The 19373-nt window shown below is 42.5% G+C and overlaps 1 protein-coding gene across 1 annotated transcript in view; it reads right to left on the reverse strand.

Annotated features, from left to right (window-relative positions):
* The window catches only part of ERICH1 (glutamate rich 1), an 84874-nt gene that overhangs the window by 29427 nt on the left and 36074 nt on the right, over nucleotides 1-19373 (reverse strand). The window contains exon 3 of the mRNA XM_068281339.1: nucleotides 17981-18112. Within this exon, the coding sequence (XP_068137440.1) occupies nucleotides 17981-18112 (132 nt within the window). The remainder of the gene's footprint in view (nucleotides 1-17980; nucleotides 18113-19373) is intronic.

Genomic DNA, 19373 nt, shown 5'->3' on the forward strand with positions numbered 1-19373 from the left:
TATTGATCGTGTATGATCTTTGCTGGTCTTTAGACCTTGATTTTGTTTCACCCTTCTGTACTTCAGCCATCTGACCACTTGTGTATGACCTCAGCCTGTTAAACGACCAAGCCTTTGTCTCGACCCATTGTACCACTGCCATCTGACTACTCGTGTATGACCCTAGCTTTGTTGAACTATGAAATAACTGACTACTGTGCTCAAACATACTAACAAGTGTGATAATTCAATTCACTTTTTCTCCTAAGCGATCATTTTTCATCTTCTGTTTAATAACTTTTCCACACTTTGTAATTGAAAATGTTCCAAAAAGTAGGTGAAAAAGTACTGTCAAAATTATTCTGAGCATTTTCTTACCGCGATTTTAATTTAAGTCAATGGGCGCGATTTTTAAAAAAATGCTCAGAAAGCACTGATAGTCAGAAAAGCTCTCAGAAAGCACTCACGGTGTGTCTACAGCCTAAAAGGCATTTTATTGATATAGGTGCAAAAATATCACCTAGGAGAAAACACAAAAGAAAAAAAAAAAAAGTACAAAAAACGGTGTGCTCCAGATGGGAATGAAACAGCACACATGTAGGGCATAGTGGACGACTCTCACCGCTTTAAGCCACAAGCCAACCACGGAAGTCTGCTCTGTGCACTGTGTAAAAAATATAAATATCCTTTATTGAGAAATCTACTGGAATGGTTATCTGCCTTAAATAACAAAAGAATCCTTATCATAACTATATGAACTAAACTAGTGGCGGGTTACAACGACTCTTCCCCTTGGCTGGTATCTGGTCTAAGGTGGTGTTGGGGGGAGGGGGGCAGGGGGACTTTGATAGGTTGATGGGCAGTGACGTGGATGTCCCAGTGGGTGTTCTATGTACTTGTACTTTAACCTGTTGTACCTCAAGGGTTAAAGGGCAACTGAAGCAAGAGAGATAATGGAGGCGGCCATATTTATTTCCTTTTAAGCAATACCAGTTGCCTGGCTATCCTGCTAATCCTCTAAATCTAATACTTTTTGCCATAAACCCTGAACAAGCATGCAGTAGATCAGATGTTTCTCACATCATTGTCAGATCTGAAAGATTAGCTTCATGCTTGTTTCTGGCATTATTCAGACACTACTGAATCCTAATAGACCAGCAGGACTGCCAGGCAACTGGCTTTGTTTAAAAGGAAATAAAAGTGGCACTTTAAAGTAAAATAGCATCAAATGTATCCGTACTACTTAATAAAACTTTCTCCTTCGATTAGAAACATCAATGTTAAACAAACATCTTCTGGTAAGAGTATTTTCATGCTGATAAGCAGAAAGTAATGAATATTTCAAGTAATTCAACCATTTGTCATTTTCAGCATAGATCAAAAACGTGTGTGTGTGTGTGTGTGTGTGCGTGCGTGCGTGCGTGTCCAGGTAAAACGCAGAAGACCGTCACGGCTTGTTGGAACAGTGCTCCCTTCCTTCTGTCTTTGTGTGTGTGTAGCCAGACATCCGCAGACTCATCATTGCATCAGCATTGGAGCATGGTTTTCCCTCATATCCAATCACCAATTTCCTGCAGCACTCACTCATTCGTCCCTCCCTCTCTCCTCTCCTTATAAAGCAGAGCTCTGCAGAGAGCCCTGCAGCGTGTTTAAACAGATTTCAGTCACCCAAAACAATCATGAATAATTATTTTGTGAGATCAAAGTGTTAGATGTGTTATGAGGCTTAAAAGGAGTGAAACAATATTCAAAGATGAATTGCATTAACCAGCAGCTACATATGTCTAACACATTTACTGTATAGTGGATAAATGTAATGCTGGGTACACACTATGAGATTTTCTGGCCGATTTACTGTCAGATCGATTATTTCCAACATGTCCGATTTGCTTTCCGAATGATTTCCGTTCACTTTAATAGGAAATCGATCGGAAAATGCTCGGAAATCGATCGGAAAGCAAATCGGACATGTCGGAAATAATCAATCTGACAGTAAATCGGCCAGAAAAATCTCAAAGTATGTACCCAGCATTACTGTAGAAAGATCCCAGTGTTTGCTGTGCACACAGCAGCAGTCCTTTCTAGTTCCATTAAATATGATAAGTGGATTTGTCCAGATCAGATTATGTGAGACACATCTGGAGCTAATTTGAGAAATCTACTACAGAGCAGCAACAAGAATACAACTGCTTATGACAAGTGGAGATTACTTTCCAAATACACCAATTTATTCCATAGAAGAAAAGTTTATTTTTCTGCAGTACTTTGGCCAGTTAGGAAGCACATTCTTACAGTGTGATGCAATTCAAATGTCTAACAGTCCTGGTGTTATGGTATTTATTTTTTTAATTGACCAAAGATCTGAATATTGCATTTACATTTGATGTAAAATTACTCATTTGGTGCAGGGTCAGGATATGTCATTATATCTACTAAGTAGAATCTTTAGCTAGAGAGCTGTGCTTTATATGTACAGTAAATCAAATATTTCACCACTGGGTAGATGCTAACACGTAAAAAAGAAATTCTACTTCTGTTGAACAATAAAATCTTTTCAGAACAGTTCTATAAATTACAAAGATTAGCAGAAAACATTGCTCAGTCTGCTTACTTTGTTTTACATAAAGTACAGCCTTTACACACTGTTTGTAACAAACTAGCAGATACTAGGGTTGCCACCCGGCCGGAATCTGGCCGGCCCAGCCGTTAAAAACACTTAAAAGCCGGTGCCGGAATAAAAGTTTCACCGGCACGTCATCTGCCGGAAAAATCAGCCCCAACATGCTCCGCTCTGCAACCTGAACCTAGACAGCTCTCCCTCCTCTGTTCTTGGATTGGCTGGCTATGAACTGCCAGCCAATCACAGTGAGGATTCTGGGGAAGAAGGAGGAGCCCAGCCGAGAGGGAGTCTGTGAGCTCACTGGTCTCTTCCCTGAACAGCGTGAGTTCAGGGCAGGCTCGTACTGTGCTGAGCCAGCGGGGCTTCGGGAGTTTTCCCGGTAAGGTCACCTGTAATGTGACGTTGTGGCTCCCTCTCCATCCTCTCTGCACTTCTCCTGCAGCGGCATGGGGGCCCTTCATTCAGCTGCACAATCTGAATGGCTCTGACACGCACCTCAGGCAGGCACAGTACAGGCTCCTCCCCCGGCTTTCCAGCTGCAGAGCGGCAAGTTTAGATGTGTGACAGTCAGACTCTCTCATCCAGGGAACTGATCTACACAGCAGCAGGGTCAGGGTGAGACTGTGACATACTGCAGACAGGGAGAGGTTACAGCTGAGCAGAGGCAGCGCTGTGTGTAAGCCTGACAATTCACAGTTTATTAGCCTGACTTTGATCTGTTATCTCTGCCGTGTGCCCCTGACCCCCTCCCCCTCTCTCTTTTCTCATGTCTTATTCGCAGCAGTATGTTTTTATGAAAGCTTATTGTCTCTGTATGTTCCACCAGCCTAATGGTAGAGGTAAAGACTGGAGACCTGGTGAAAAATCACCCTGCAGTTATTCATCTCCCCCAACCTCTCTCTCTCTCTCTCTCTCTTGTGACTCTACTTTCTTATCTTACCCTCTTTCTAATGTCCCCCTTTTCTCTATCTCCCCATTCTCATGTCTCTCTTCCACACAGTCCTTATATTATTATTATTATTATTATTATTAAGGTGCCCATACATGGGCAGATCGACCAAGAGACAGATCTGTCGGCTGCCCTTACACCACAGGCCGATTCTAGATCGATTTCAGTATGAAATCTCTCAGGAATCAGCCTTGCGGCGCCGCCTCGCTGATGTCCCCCCCCAATATAAAATGTGCCCCATGCAGTATACTTTACCTGTCGGTGTCCACTGCTGCCTCTGGGCTCCATCCTCATACACTCCCCACGTGATTGCCGGCATATACGTGGGCATGCGTGTGACATCACGTATGCACCCACGTATACGCCAGCAACCACGTCGGGCGCATGTATGAGGATGGAGCCTGGAGGCAGCGGTGGACACCAACAGGTAAAGTATACTGCATGGGGCACATTTTATATTGGGGGACAGCTCCGGGGGTTTCTGCCCTTATCCTGATATTGAACGCCATTACCACTGTGCATCTGATCGAGCATGCCAGCCCTACATCTTTCAGCATTTGTGATCGATACATGCGACCAATTTCAGCCCAAAATTGATCACATCATCGATCGGGCTTGCTCTTAGCAGCACCGATTTTCATATGTTATTATATAATTAATAATTATAATTAAATCAGATGTTCGATCGGCCTTATGTATAGCCACCTTTACCGTCTTTCACCCCACCCTCTACTCTGTCCACTCTGCAATGTTTCTTTATCTATCTACCACCCTCCTTATTCTCATTCTCCCTCTATGCCCCTTTGCGAAAAAAGAAATTAACAACAGCTCACTCTAAATGACTAAATATTATCGTTTAATTATTATCGTTTATTTAAATTGTATAGCACTGACATATTTTAAACACTTTACGAATCAAGCAGTAATGTCACTGTCACTGACTGTCCTCAGAGGAGCTCACAATCTAATCCTACCATAGTCATAGCCTAATGTCCTACCATATTATTATTGTGTATTTATATAGCACTGACATCTTCTGCAGCACATTACAGAGTACATAGTCATGCCACTGACTGTCCCCAGAGGAGCTCACACTCTAATCCTACCATAGTCCTAGTCTAATGTCCTACCATATTATTATTATTATGTATTTATATAGCACTGACATCTTATGCAGCGCATTACTGAGTAACATAGTCATGTCGTTGACTGTCCTCAGAGAAGCTCACAACCTAATCCCTACCATAGTCATATTCCAAGGCCAAACCATTTATTATTATTATTATTATGTATTTATATAGCACTGACATCTTATGCCGCGCATTACTGAGTACAACAGTCATGTCACTGACTGTCCTCAGAGGAGCTCACACTCTAATCCCACCATAGTCATAGTCTAATGTCCTACCATATTATTATGTATTTATATAGCACTGACATCTTCTGCAGCACTTTACAGAGTACATAGTCATGTCACTGACTGTCCTCAGAGTGGCTCACAATCTAATTCTACCATAATCACAGTCTAGTGTCCTACCATATTGTTATTATTATTATGTATTTATATAGCACTGACATCTTCTGCAGCACTTTACAGAGTACATAGTCATGTCACTGACTGTCCTCAGAGGAGCTCACAATCTAATTCTACCATAGTTATGACCCACCCTTTTATATATTTCTATAACACTGGTAGCTTCTGCAACATATTACAGTGTTTTGATGCTTAAAAAGACTCAGAGAGGAAGGAAAATACAGCTCTGATACTTACCCTGGGCTTCCTCCCGCCCCATAAACACATCTAAGTCCCACCCCGTCATCCCGCGGTCTGCCATTCAGCCACGATGAGCCCTGGTAACAGGCACAGTGACGTCAGTCCGGGTCTACTGTTCATGCGCAGGAGGTCTGTGCGTGCGCCGTAAGCCTCAGATGACGTGAGCGGAGGCGCGGCAACGCGCATTATTCGTCTGTGTGACAGACGAATAATAGCCCGGTGCCGGCTGCGGGAAAAGGCGGATGGGAGCAGGACGGCGTGGGACATTACCGCTGCAGGGGGCTGATAGAAGCCCCCGGTAAGTGGCAGTTTTTCTCCTCAGAAACCCCCACAGAACCCCTTTAAGCAACTTCGGCTCCGTCTTCTGACGACGCAGACGTTACTCTGATGCATTAGGAGTTAGAGCCTTCCCTGAGGCAATTTTTAACCTTACCGGTGTTCTTTAAACTTTAACAGTTTAACATTTGTGTTTATTTTTATAATTTTAAATTTTACCTGTGCTATTTTTTAAAAAGGGTCGTAACAAACCCCTCCCACTTTTAGGCCACACCCTCCAGGCCACACCCCATAGCCGGTATTTTCTCCGTCAAAAGGTGGCAACCCTAGCAGATACAAGTGTCAGAATTTGCCACCAGTCAATGAAATAGTGCAGGTTCTGAAAAACAAGGAACAGTGGCTTCTGTTAAAGGAATACTTAAAGAGTAACTGTCAGGCTGCAGAAGCTAATTTAAACCTCTATTCTCCTGTGTTAAACAGTTTAGAAGGAAGCTCAAAAGCCATTAGTGAAGATAAACATTTCAGTTACCTTTGATGTGTGCTTATCTTAAAGTCTGTTATAGACCCATAAAGACGCAAGCCGCAGCTAAACTGCAAAGCATTCTGGGGCCCTCCCCTCGGCTGCTAATGAGACGGTACAGGAGCTTCTAATCAGTCCAGCGCGAAGCACTGATAAATCTCGGGGCAGAGTACACTGCAGGACTCAGCTATTGTTCCTAGCCACATGGCTCATTAATATTCACTGCACACCGTGTTGTTCAAGAACGAGCTTATCTGTGATCAGAAGCAGGCAGGACATGACGACACATTTGGCTTCACAAACATGGAGCCTGCCATGAGCTGTCAGGAGCATCTATCTCTGCATATACTATATACAAATTCTGTGAAATCCAAACGTGGACAGTGAAATGCATATGTAATGTAAGTACAGCCAATCTTTAGCTACTGATATATGTGTTTATTTTCTCTGAGACCCTATACCTAACAGCTCCTCTTTAAGGCAAAAAAAAAAAATAAAAAATAATATTATATATATATATAGATATAGATAGATAGATAGATAGATAGATAGATAGAGATATATATATATATATATATATATATATATATATATATATATATATATATATATATATATATATATATATATATATATATATGCGCTATAGCAGCATAGAGGGTGATATAGCAGCTGGGAACGTGGAGAATCAGCCGCGTTCCCAGCCTGTCGGCGGTTGTCGTCGAACCCGGAAGTAGCTGCCGGCGGGGACAGGACAAGCGGAGCGGGGCTGCGAGGGCACCATCGATCTTCAGGGGGCTGAGGGATGCCCCGGGTGAGTAAATATTTTTTTTTGCCTTAAGTATTCCTTTAAGTGCTTGATATCTGGGTAAACATACATAGCAGTGGATTTTTTCAGCAACTATATGTGGAATAAATGCTTTTCATTGTGTGCTGTGCAAGACACAGAGCTATGGGGGACACAGAGCTATTTCATTAGGCAGAGGACATGTCTCTGTGTCCCATCTGCCCCCCAAAGATCCACCTCGGGTTCTATTTAACCACTTGAGGACCGTGGTGTTTAACCCCCTAGTGACCAGGCTATTTTTTTTACTAAAATGGCCACTGCAGCAGCAGCAGGGCCGCACAACTCCGCAAACAAGGGATTTCTCCCCCCACCCCCCTTTTCTCCCCACCAACAGAGATCTCTGTTGGTGGGGTCTGATCGCGCCACAGTTTATTTTTTTCAATAAATATTTTTTTTATAAATTTTTCTGTTGTGCCCTCCCTCCGCCAGCCAATCAGCGTGATCGGCTGTCAAAGGCTTCAGCCTATGACAGCCGATCACTCCCCAGCCTATGGAGGGGACAGCCGCGTCACACGGCTGTCCCCAGTACAGCGCTGCTACAGAACACAGCGCTGTAATGTACACAGTTAGACGGCGGTTTCGCTGTCTAACAGTCTCCGACCGGCGATCGCCGCTTGGAGACTGAAGGCTGTTCACACCAATCGGCGTGGAGCGGTCCTGGGGCTGCCGCCACGTCCACGCCAATCGGTGTGGAGCGGTCGGCAAGTAGTTAAAGAGGCTATACAGTCTGAAATTACACCTTAACTTTATGCTGCTATCATATTGAGATTTAAAATTTATATTTAAACGTAGACTCCATTCCTCCTAAAAACCTTTCCAAAGCCACAAGGCCGCTGGGTTCTATTGCATAGCTCTGCCCCATCCTGAAAAAAAATGTAGCGGCCATGTAAATATAACCTTTAAAACGCAATACGATACAAGCATATAGTTAAAGTGCAATCTCAGGCTTAAAGGAAACATCAGGCAAAAAAAGGTAAAATTAGCTTTACTCACCTGGGGCTTTCTTCAGCCGACCGTCCAACGCTGATCGCTCCGCTTTCTGCCGCCGTCCCGGGCTCCCCACATGCTGTTCAGGCTGACCTCGAGGTCGTCCTTACTGCGGCTGTGTGAAACGCCGCTGTCAATCATAGCCATGTTGTCCGCATCGTACTGCGCAGGCGCAGTAATTCTGCACCTGTGCAGTACTCTGCGGACAATGTGGCCATGATTGACAGCAGCGTTTCACACAGCCGCAGTAAGGACGACCTCGAGGTCGGCCTAAACAGCGTGTGGGGAGCCCGGGATGGCGACGGACAGCGGAGCGATCAGCATGGGACAGTCGGCTGCAAGGGGCTGGAGAAAGCACCAGGTGAGTAAAGCTGATTTTACCTTTTTTGCCTGATGTTTCCTTTAATAGCCTCTTTAAAGTGGACCTGAACTCAGCACAGCATACAGCGAAAAGCCTTTATTCAACATATAGTTGTTGAAGAAATCCACTGCTCTGTTTCTGTGTATGTTTAACCAGATGAAGGTTTCTAATCAGTCCTTATGGCCTGGAACCCACTGCAAAACACTATCGCTAATCGCAAGCGCTAGCATTTTGTATGAGCAGTTTGTCAGCGGTTTCATGAGCGTTTTAGGAAACGATTTTACAAAGTGTATCAATTTGCCTGCGGTTGTGTAGCGATTAGCGTTTTAAAGTCTGATTGGTCCTTTCAATTAATTTTAAATTTGTTACAGCGTGTGGTAACGTTAAAACGCTAGCAAAATCGCTCCATGCAGGTTATGATGAGCGATTACGCCAGCGTTCATATACTTTACATTGAAGAGCTAATGCTCCCAAAATGCTGCATATCCTGCGTTTGCGATTTGAGGAATTGCAAACGCTCCAGTGGAAGTAAAATGCTAGCGTTCTGTAACGCTCCAAAAATGCTCTCAAAATCGCCCTTGTGGGTTCCAGCCCTATCAGCATCTGTGAATAGACTGCAGGGGCACCACCACTACCTCTCTCTCCCTACAGAGTAAAACTGATGCTTAACCCCTTCAGTGCTCACTGCAAAGTGAGTTTAAACTTCAATTTTTTTAAGGATTTCCATAAATTGTAATTAATACATTTTTGTTCATAAAGTTTATCATGCTCTGGCTACTCTTTAAGGCCCAGTGCACACCAAAAACCGCTAGCAGATCCGCAAAATGCTAGCAGATTTTGAAACGCTTTTTCTTATTTTTCTGTAGCGTTTCAGCTAGCATTTTGCGGTTTTGTGAAGCATTTTTGGTGTAGTAGATTTCATGTATTGTTACAGTAAAGCTGTTACTGAACAGCTACTGTAACAAAAAACGCCTGGCAAACCGCTCTGAAGTGCCGTTTTTCAGAGCGGTTTGCGTTTTTCCTATACTTAACATTGAGGCAGAAACGCATCCGCAATCCAAAATCTGCAGCAGCCCGGGAGTATGCGTTTCTGCAAAACGCCTCCCGTTCTAGTGTGCACCAGCCCATTGAAATACATTACCCTAGCGGATCCGCACCCGCAAGCGGATCGCAAACTGCAGCCAAACCGCTCTGGTGTGCACTAGGCCTTAGAGCAGAGATTCCATTCTGAGTTTAGTTCCACTTGGGGCATCATCTATCCCTTTTACTTTTATTGCAATATATTATTTCAAAATGTTGCTTATGTTTTTATGTAATTGGTGTTGCTTATCAATATATTTATTTTGTACTTTGAAATACCTCACTATGAAAATCAATATAATTATTCATGTGAACCCTACCAGTGAAATGTATAACTTTAATCAGATAGTTACCGTGGTAGAGAATATAACCAGGGTCATATTGTTATTTACACAGTGTAAAGCTACGTGCACACATGCGACAACGATCGTTCGTTGTCAACGACAAACAAACTTTTAATTGATGAAAGAACGACCTAAGTAAAGTTAGTTTTAAAAGGTGTGCAACGATCAGATCGTTAGAACGAACGTTACATCGCGTAAAAGTAACTATTGCACCTGCGCATAAAAATGAAAAGTTCCATGGAGAAATAGTGAAATGCGCATGTCAAGCCTAGTACGAACGATCGTTTCCAACGATGTACTACTTTTGCAAACGATCGTCGTTGGGAAAAATCCGCCAAGCTAGATCATTCGTTTTGAATGATCTAGCTCGTCCGTCGTTAGACTTAATGGTCGTTGGCCGCTTTTTTTCAAACGATCGTCGTTTGAAAGGATCGGGGAACGATCGTTTCAAACGACTATAGTCGCATGTGTGTACGCACCTTTAAATTATATAGGCAGGGTGTCAGTTATAGATAAAATCAACCACTGCACAGGATGATTGGACACACTAATCACTCAAAGCCAGCCTTTTATAAATGTGTAGTATGTAAAAAGGAACAGAGGCGCCATGATAAAATATATTTGAAATCATTTAAAAAAGGAGGTAGTGGTGGATTTAACTCCAAGAAGGTGGACTTGATAAGTCTAGATAAAAAATAAATAAAAAAATTCACATTCAAAAATAACTCCAATTGCAATTGGGGTTTTTTTTCATAGGTGAAAAAAAAAATGCTAAAAAAAAACAAACTACAGCTGTTATCTACATTAATGAGTAAGGCCCAGTGCACACCAAAACCGCTAGCAGATCCGCAATACGCTAGCGGTTTTGGGAGCTGATTTCAGAGTGATTCTAGGTATGTTTAGAGAGGTTTTCTAAACATACCTAGCGGTTTTGCGTGCGTTTTTGTGTAGCAGATTACACATATTGTTACAGTAAAAGCTGTTACTGAACAGCTACTGTAACAAAAATGCCTGGCAAACCGCTCTGAACTACCGTTTTTCAGAGCGGTTTGCGTTTTTCCTATACTTTACATTGAGGACGAAACGCTTCCGAAAACCGCAAACGCGCAGCAGGAGGCGCGTTTGCGGCTTGGCAAAAACCGCAAACCGCCGGTGTACACCATCCCATTGCAATACATTAGACAAGCGTTTTTAGAGGCGGATGCTGCCGGCGGATCGCTCCAAAAACCGCTCGGTGTGCACTGGGCCTTAGTCAAATTCAGCCTGGTTACCTAAAAAGTAAATAGAAAGCAAAGCAACATTTTTATCTGACTGAGAAAAGACTGGTGATAGCATTTTAGTGCTGAAATGTTGGAAAGGTCATTAATGCTGTTTGTTCTGCAGCTTAATAAAGTAGATTTTACATCAGACTTTCACATTTGTAATATTTCATACACTGTAATCAAAAACATTTTCAATTGCTACTTGTGCTAAACACAAAAAATAAAAATATGCTAAAACATTACAGATTCCATAAAAGCTGAATTACAGGCATATGACAAAACAGGCCTGGGGCACCTGAAACTTAGGCCTGGAACACACCAGAGGAGTTTTTCTGAGCGTTTTGAGTTTTTAAATCTGCTGCTAATGTTATCCTATGTGCCTGTGCACACTGGAGCAATGAGGTTTTGTAAAAAAAACCCATAGCATTACATTGGGAAGAGCTTTTGAAACCTCTAGTGCCCAAACGCTAGAGTTTTCAAAAGCTCTTCCCAATGTAATGCTATGTTTTTTTTTTTTACAAAACCTCATTGCTCCAGTGTGCACAGACACATAGGATAACATTAGCAGCAGATTTAAAAACTCAAAACGCTCAGAAAAACTCCTCTGGTGTGTTCCAGGCCATACAGTGGAGGTAAACTTATAAAGAGTAACACAAGCTTAAATAGCCAAACAATGGCAAACAGAGCTGGTTCTCTCTACAGCCACTTGCTTATTACTGTATGTCAACTATGTCATTAAACGCAAAGCTTGAAACACATGGAAAGCTTTGGTTGGTTGCCAAAAACCCACCACTAGTTTTTCAAAACTAATGAATTGCTGCACTCTACCTGATTACAATTGGTCCCAATATATCATGAACTAAGTGAATGGATATCTTATCTCTAATATACAGAATGTAAAAAGAGAGAGAACTAAAGGGAGACAGAAACATTCACCCAGAATAATATTTTGTTTTGATGAAAAGAAAGTCATGCAAATGCTTGTGGAACAATTAACCAGTTCACCCCCAAGAGTTTTTACACTAACGGACCAGAGCAATTTTCACTTGTCAGTGCTCCTCCCTTTTATTCCCTAATAACTTTATTACTACTTATCACAAGAAAATGATTTATACCTTGTTTTTTTCACCACCAATTAGGCTTTCTGTGGGTAGTACATTTTGCTGAGAATTTTTTTTATTATAAATGCGTTTTAAATGGGAAAAAACAAAAAAAAGAGAAAAAAATCATTATTTCTCAGTTTTCAGCCATTATACTTTTAAAATTAAACATTCTCCTGTGGATAAAACAAATATTTTATTTGCCCAGTTGTCCCGATTATTAAACCGTTTAAATTATGTCCCTATCACAATGTATGGCGACAATATATCATTTTGAAATATAGGTGTTATTTTTCTGTTCTGTTTTTTTTTCTTCTGGCCATAATTACAAGCCCCTATATAATAAATTAAAATTAATTTCCCCCCATAAAACATAGATTAAAAAAGGCAACTATTTATTTATTTGAAGCTGATTTTTTTTACAAGTGTTTTTTTTTTTTGGGGGGAGGGGGGGAGGGTTGGAAGGGTAATTTCATCAATTTTATTAATAGTGTGTATGTAATTGTGTATGTATGTACTTTGTACCTGTAATATACTTTTTGGCCACAAGATGGCGCTAGTGAACTCTCCTCATCCCATTCACTCACCTTAACTCCCTATTATCAGCTTTAATAGAGTTATCCTGTTTGAGATAAGTGCACTGCTTTTGATCTCAGTCAGCAGAACCCATTGTGCTGTAAATTCTTGGAATGCTTTGATCTCTCTCAGCTAGCAGAAAATATAGAAACTAAAAGCAAAAGTACTTTGTTATTCTCTCACAATGCCCCCTCATGACAAATGGCCATAAATAAACATTACAGCTGTACTAATTAGAAGCAAAAAAATGTAACAAAGAAGAAATAAAAATAAATTGGCCTGAAACACTTGCAAGCCTCTAAATAAATTGGCTGCTAATGGGTTAAGGGAAAAGAATGGAGTGAGGGGAGGGAACATTGCAGCAAGCCTGCCTCTTCCGGTCTGAAAATTTGACTGTAGAAAAAAAAAGTCCTATTTTTCAAAAATGTATTATGAGGACTAGGCATGATCAACGATATGCAAATATTTCCAAGTTTATTCAAATGTATGTACATTTTTATGCAAATATATGCATCTTGAAAATGGACTTATCAGTTTAAACCTGGGTGGGACTGGATTGGCCCATTTTCAAGTCGCATATATTTGCATAAAAATGTACATACAACTGCATAAACTCAGAAATATTTGCATCTCTTTGATCATCTCTAATGAGGACCAGAGAGAATGAGAAGAAGGACGGACAATGCACAGAGGCGTGTGACTTTAGCATGAACATACCTCTGTGCTTACCTTGGGTAGCTTTATCTTGGGTCAAGTCTCCTTTAAAGAGACTCTGAAGCGAGAATAAATCTCGCTTCAGAGCTCATACTTAGCAGGGGCATGTGTGCCCCTGCTAAACCGCCACTATCGCGCCGCTAAACGGGGGTCCCTTCACCCCCAAACCCACCCCTCCAAGACTTGGTCGTAGTCTTGGTCGTAAATCTTCCCTTCCTGGAGGCAGGGCTAACGGCTGCAGCCCTGCCTCCAGTCGCGTCTATCAGACGCGCATCGCCGCCTCTCCCCCGCCCCTCTCAGTGAAGGAAGACAGAGGGGTGGGGGAGAGGCAGAGATACGCGTCTGACAGACGCGCGTGGGGCAGGGCTGAGGCGGTTAGCCCTGCCCCAATGCGGAAGCGCTCCCCCGCTTTACGGAGGGGATTTGGGGGTGAAGGGACCCCCGTTAAGTCGCGGGATAGTGGCGGTTTAGCAGGGGCACACATGCCCCTGCTATCTGAGGTCTGAAGCGAGATTTATTCTCGCTTCAGACTCTCTTTAAGGCCCCTGGTATCTGCTTCCACTCATCCTAACCCATAGATATCAGAAGCCTACTGCTTGTAGAGGCTAGTCACATAACACATCGCTGTCTCTTCTAGCCCCTGATGGGGCACTGCAGTACAGACTGCACATTACCTCTCCATTTATTTCAGTGGAAAGCTCTTCTGCCATTTCCTCCCCAGTACAATGAACAGTCAAAATGTTTATACTACTGACTGGTGTGTGGCAACCAATCAGAAGCATCTGATAGCAGTAAATCCATGAGAGGCAATTTCTGGTCAAATGCAGCTAATGGCTGTTGACAGCACTAAGTGTAAAGAACATGCTGTATTTGAAATAAAAATATCAACACCACTTATAGTCGTTTAAAGCAGTGCAGAAAACAATATTTTGAAATGTCAAAATGACATTTTAGTAATACAGCGAGCAGATGATGCTTTCACGGTCTGCTTTACTACCCATAATTTTTACCTAGAGTATAAAATGATTTGCAGTAAACCATTCGTAGGCTTGAAGGGCTAAAACCTTCCTGGACATGCAATGGTTAATAGCTGTGGTTTGCTAAGCTATCATTACAAAATGTGGATTAGACTAAAATGGATTGTAAAGTAAAACAATGCAGCATATAATGATTTAAACAAAATCACCTACGTAAGTACAATAGCCCATTGCAGCGAATAAGTGTAAACACTTCAGCGGTGCATTGTTAATAGGAGAAGTTTACTCTGCCATACATTTATGTGAATAATAGCACCTGTAAAAGGCTGCAAAGTTCATTTCAATTAATATTATACTTTCTATAAATCTGCCGAGGTCTATGATGAGTTAATTATTTACAGCTCAACAGCAAATGTTTAAAGCTGAGTGCCGTGCAAAACATTCACAATGTACTCCAGTAATGCGTTCAGTAAAAATAATGTAATGCATTTTTACACACAGCTAGTTAAAGAAGTGATTGTGTCATTATATCAGCTGCATGTAATTCAGAGCTGCAATAACTTACCAAGACACCGAGAAGCCAATAAAACTTAAATACATTACACAATTTCAATCTATCATGTAATAACAATAAAAAGGTAAAGCTCATCTAAACCTGGAACTAAATCAGCACTAGCACTGTTATGCATTTTATATATTTCAGGATTTTAGCAAACTTGTCCTTAAGACAAGGTACTTAATCCATCGTATACTGTGTACATTAGATGAAAAATGGGTGAGGAAGCTGCCTTTTTATCATCAGTGGTGAGCTCAGACAGGTACTGTACATGCCAGTGTGGACTATGATGACCAAAGATAGTCTAGCTTCCTGCCCACAGATCAGGAGCCGATTATCAAGCTCCTGATGATGTAATCACTGTCAGAGCCAATCACAGTCAGCAGTAATAAAGAGATCAGCATTTTAGAGCTGTAACATAGGGGTTGATTCAGAAAACTTTCAGCAAGCTGTGGTACCCCGAAACAGGAGAAATAGGCGACAGGAAATTTAGGAGCTCCATGCACCGCCATATGCCATAATGTGAATTATAGAGTAATTTGGTCGCCAGCAAGCGACCAGGTCTAAAACATTAGGTAATTATTAGTGAATTCCCTCTTGATGTAACTGATTTACACCAAACCATCAGTAGACTAGTCTAAACCGCTTAGTGAATTGAGGCCATTATGGCCAAACACTGTTAGCTATGTGGCGCAAGCAACTGAGCTTATTTTCTCAGCAATCACTGCATAAAAAGCTTTTCGTAGTGCTGAATGTTTATCTCTTGTAGAAAGTGTTAAAGGCATTTAAGGTTGGTTCACCATAGAGATGAGGCTCCTAGGAGGACATGAAGATGCGCCGCGTGTGGCCAGATCCTGGGGAGAGGACATGAAGGAGACAGGCTGCGATCCTGGGGAGGCGAGTTGTAGTGGGGGTCCTCTATGATTTCTGCATAAAGGATGGGGGTGCCCTTCTGGCAACCTATAATGAAAGACAGAGCACCCCCTTTGGTTCCAATTATGGGGGGACCTCTCTGGCTACCAATTATGGGGGGAGCACCCTCTGGCTACCTATACTGGGGGAAGAAAAAAAAAATCAGTAACCCTTCGCACACTCGCATGCAAATGTTCAAACAAATGCATTCACAGATTCACTCATCCAGGCACCACTGTTATCCCTACAGCTAAGTTAAAAGCCGGGGTCTTAGTTCACAGAAGAATGCATTCTTATGCTTAGTCACCTACACTGCGCAGAAGTACCCAGGTAAACATAGGTGTCCTAACTCTGGCCCTGTAACATGCATAGTGCAAACATGAAAACATTCATTGCATCAAACCTATCAAGGGATTAGGAGCACACATCCTGACGTCCTCTCTTGGGAGAGATAGCGCATCTTACCAATCGCACAAGGGAGCTAACGTAATATATCCATGCGCACCATGCACATAGGGTTGCCACCCAGCCAGTATCTGGCCGGCCCGGCTGGAAAAAAACACTTAAAAGCCGGCGCCGGAATAAAAGTTTCACCAGCACGTCATCTGCCGGTAAAATTAGCCCCAGCAGGCTTCCCGCTCAGACCTGATTGGGCTCGGCTATTTTCACAGAGCCCAAGTGAAAAGCTGCTACTGCGCGCAGCGACAACGGGGGTCCCAGCACACTATCAGGCTGACCAAGGAGGATGGAGGAAGCCTCATTAGGATTTAGAGGCTTCCCCTTCCCGAGTTAAGTACCAACCAGGCGCAATTTTTAACCTTACCGGTGTTCTTTAACCTAATGCGGACCTACGCAGTTTAAATCTACGGCGGGCGGGTGGCGCTGTGGTTCTGACCGGACTTAAACTCTACGTCCCATTCACCGCGCGTCCTCGCCAGTTCCCGCCGCTCTGCCCCTGCCGCCTCTATGACGGCAGAGCACTGTGAGCCGGGCAGGAGCTGTTTTCATTGGCTCCTGGCCCTGTCATTACTGTAAGCCAATCCCATTGGCTTACATTGAGTGACAGGGTCAGGAGCCAATGAAAGCGGCTCCTGACCGGCGCACAGCGCTCTGCCGTCATAGAGACGGCAGAGAGAGCAGCCTGCGGCGGGGACAGAGCAGCGTGATTATTGCAGTGATTCGTCGGGATGCGGCGTTTTAGCGTACCAGCAGCCTCTGGTCCTTAAGGGGGCAGAGGCTGCTGGTACCAAAGTGGTGAACATTTTAACATTTGTGTTTATTTTTAGAATTTTAAATTTTACTTGTGCTATTACTTAAACCCCTCCCACTTTTAGGCCACACCTTCCAGGCCACACCCCATAGCCGGTATTTTCTCCGTCAAAAAGGTGGCAACCCTACATGCACATACACCAGCATAAGCTGTGTGCATGCTGACAAAAAACACAAATGGGAATGAGGGAGTGCACTGAATTAGAACCCTGGCCACAGGGGGTCAGTAACAAGAAAGAAAAAACATATATATCCAGGCACATCGCCTCTAGTTAGGACATTAAATAAGTTATTAAGGAAATGGAGGTGTTGAACGGGGTGTTGCCAGAAAATTAGCAAAAATCAGTAATCCTTCACACACTGACATGCAAATGTTTAAACAGATGCATTCACAGATTCACTCATCCAGGCACCACTGTCAGGACGTCAGGATGTGTGCTCCTAATCCCTTGATAGGTTTGATGCAATAAATGTTTGCATGTCTGCACTATGCATGTTACAGGGCCAGAGTTAGGAAACCTACGTACTTCTGCGCAGCGTAGGTGACTAAGCAAAAGAAAGCATTCTTCTGTGAACTAAGACCCCGACTCAAATCAAAAATTGATCATGCCGACAAAAATAACATTCAATTGTAATGTCAAATCCTGAATTTTTTTTTAAATGTAAGTATAACCATGTATTTAATAAATTAAAGGCTGCCTCCCTCACTCTACCCCTTTCCCTTTCTTCTTTTTAGTTTGCGCTTTTTTCAGTTTTAGGAAGCCAGAGGTCACGACAGAAATACAGTAGACAGGCAGTTGGGGGGTACATGGCAGAATATAGTCATGAATTAAACTTTAAACTGAACACAAAGATATTGAGAAAACATACAATGTACCTTCCATTTCTTCATCAGAGCTCTCTGTTGTGGAAGATTCAACATCATTCTGAGGAACTGGTGCATAGTCTTTAGGAGGATGGCTCACTGTGTAGATCTTCTGGTGAGGCAGGGGCAGCTTTTCATCACTGGCTGAAAAGACAAGTTCAGCTTTAGAAAGTATATGGGCAATATTTACGCATATTACAATCACACTGTACTCATCACCTCAAACATAAATAGTCAAACTAAAAAAACCAAAAACATTTAACGGAATACTGTGGGTGAGGGTGGGGGGGAGTGTCGGGGGGGGGGGGGGGGAATGATTGAACTTACCTGGGGCTTCTAATGGTCCCCCGCAGACATCCTGTGCCCGCACAGCCATTCACCAATGCTCCGGCCCCGCCTCCGGTTCACTTCAGGAATTTCAGACTTTTAAGTCTAAAAACCACTGAGCCTGCGTTGTTGTGTCCTTCCTCCCGCTGATGTCACCAGGAGCGTACAGTGCAGGCCCAGTATGGTCTGTGCCTCATTTTCCCCCGACCCCCCTACAGTATTCCTTTAAAGCAGACCTGAACTCAGAACTTCCTCTCTGCTCTAAATGATAAGCAACAGCATAAAAACCTTTAAAGAGTAAACACTTGTTACAGCGGATACAAATCCTGCAATAAATCTGTAGTGTGTCAACTACCTGCTTTTAACCATTTCAGCCCACGGGTATTTTTCATCTTATGGACAAGAGGAATTTTCCTCTTTCAGCGCTCCTCCCTTTCATTCCCCAATAACTTTATCACTACTTATCACAAATAAATGATCTATACCTTATTTTTTCCACTACCAATTAGGCTTTCTTTGGGTGGCACATTATGTTGAAAATTATTTTATTCGAAATGCATTTTGACAGGAATAATACAAAAAAAAATACAAAAAAATATATTATTTCTCAGTTTTCGGCCATTATAGTTTAAAAATAATACATGCTACCGTAATTAAAATCCACACATTTTATTTGCCCATTTGTCCCGGTTATTGCAACGTTAAAATTATGTCCCTAGTATAATGTATGGTGACAATATTTTATTTAGAAATAAAGGTGCATTTTTTCAGTTTTACATCCATCACTAATTTTGAGCCCATTATTTAATAAGAAGATGCCCTCTTGACATAGATATTATTTCCCCCCCCCTATAGCCAGTAGGTGTATTTTACTATTTAGCCACAAGATGTCCCCGCTGAGAATTCTATGTAGCGTACAATTACGCTACATATACAATGTATTATTACATTGTAACAAGTGGAAGTGACGTAGGCTTCCATCAGAAGCCTCCGATCACAGCGGCGGCGGGGAGATTATGAATGGAAACATTGTTTCCATTTATAAATGTAACGATCGGGCGGCAGGAACCGGCGGATA

Source organism: Hyperolius riggenbachi, chromosome 4 (assembly GCF_040937935.1).
Source record: "Hyperolius riggenbachi isolate aHypRig1 chromosome 4, aHypRig1.pri, whole genome shotgun sequence".
In the NCBI taxonomy this organism is placed as follows: Eukaryota; Metazoa; Chordata; class Amphibia; order Anura; family Hyperoliidae; genus Hyperolius; species Hyperolius riggenbachi.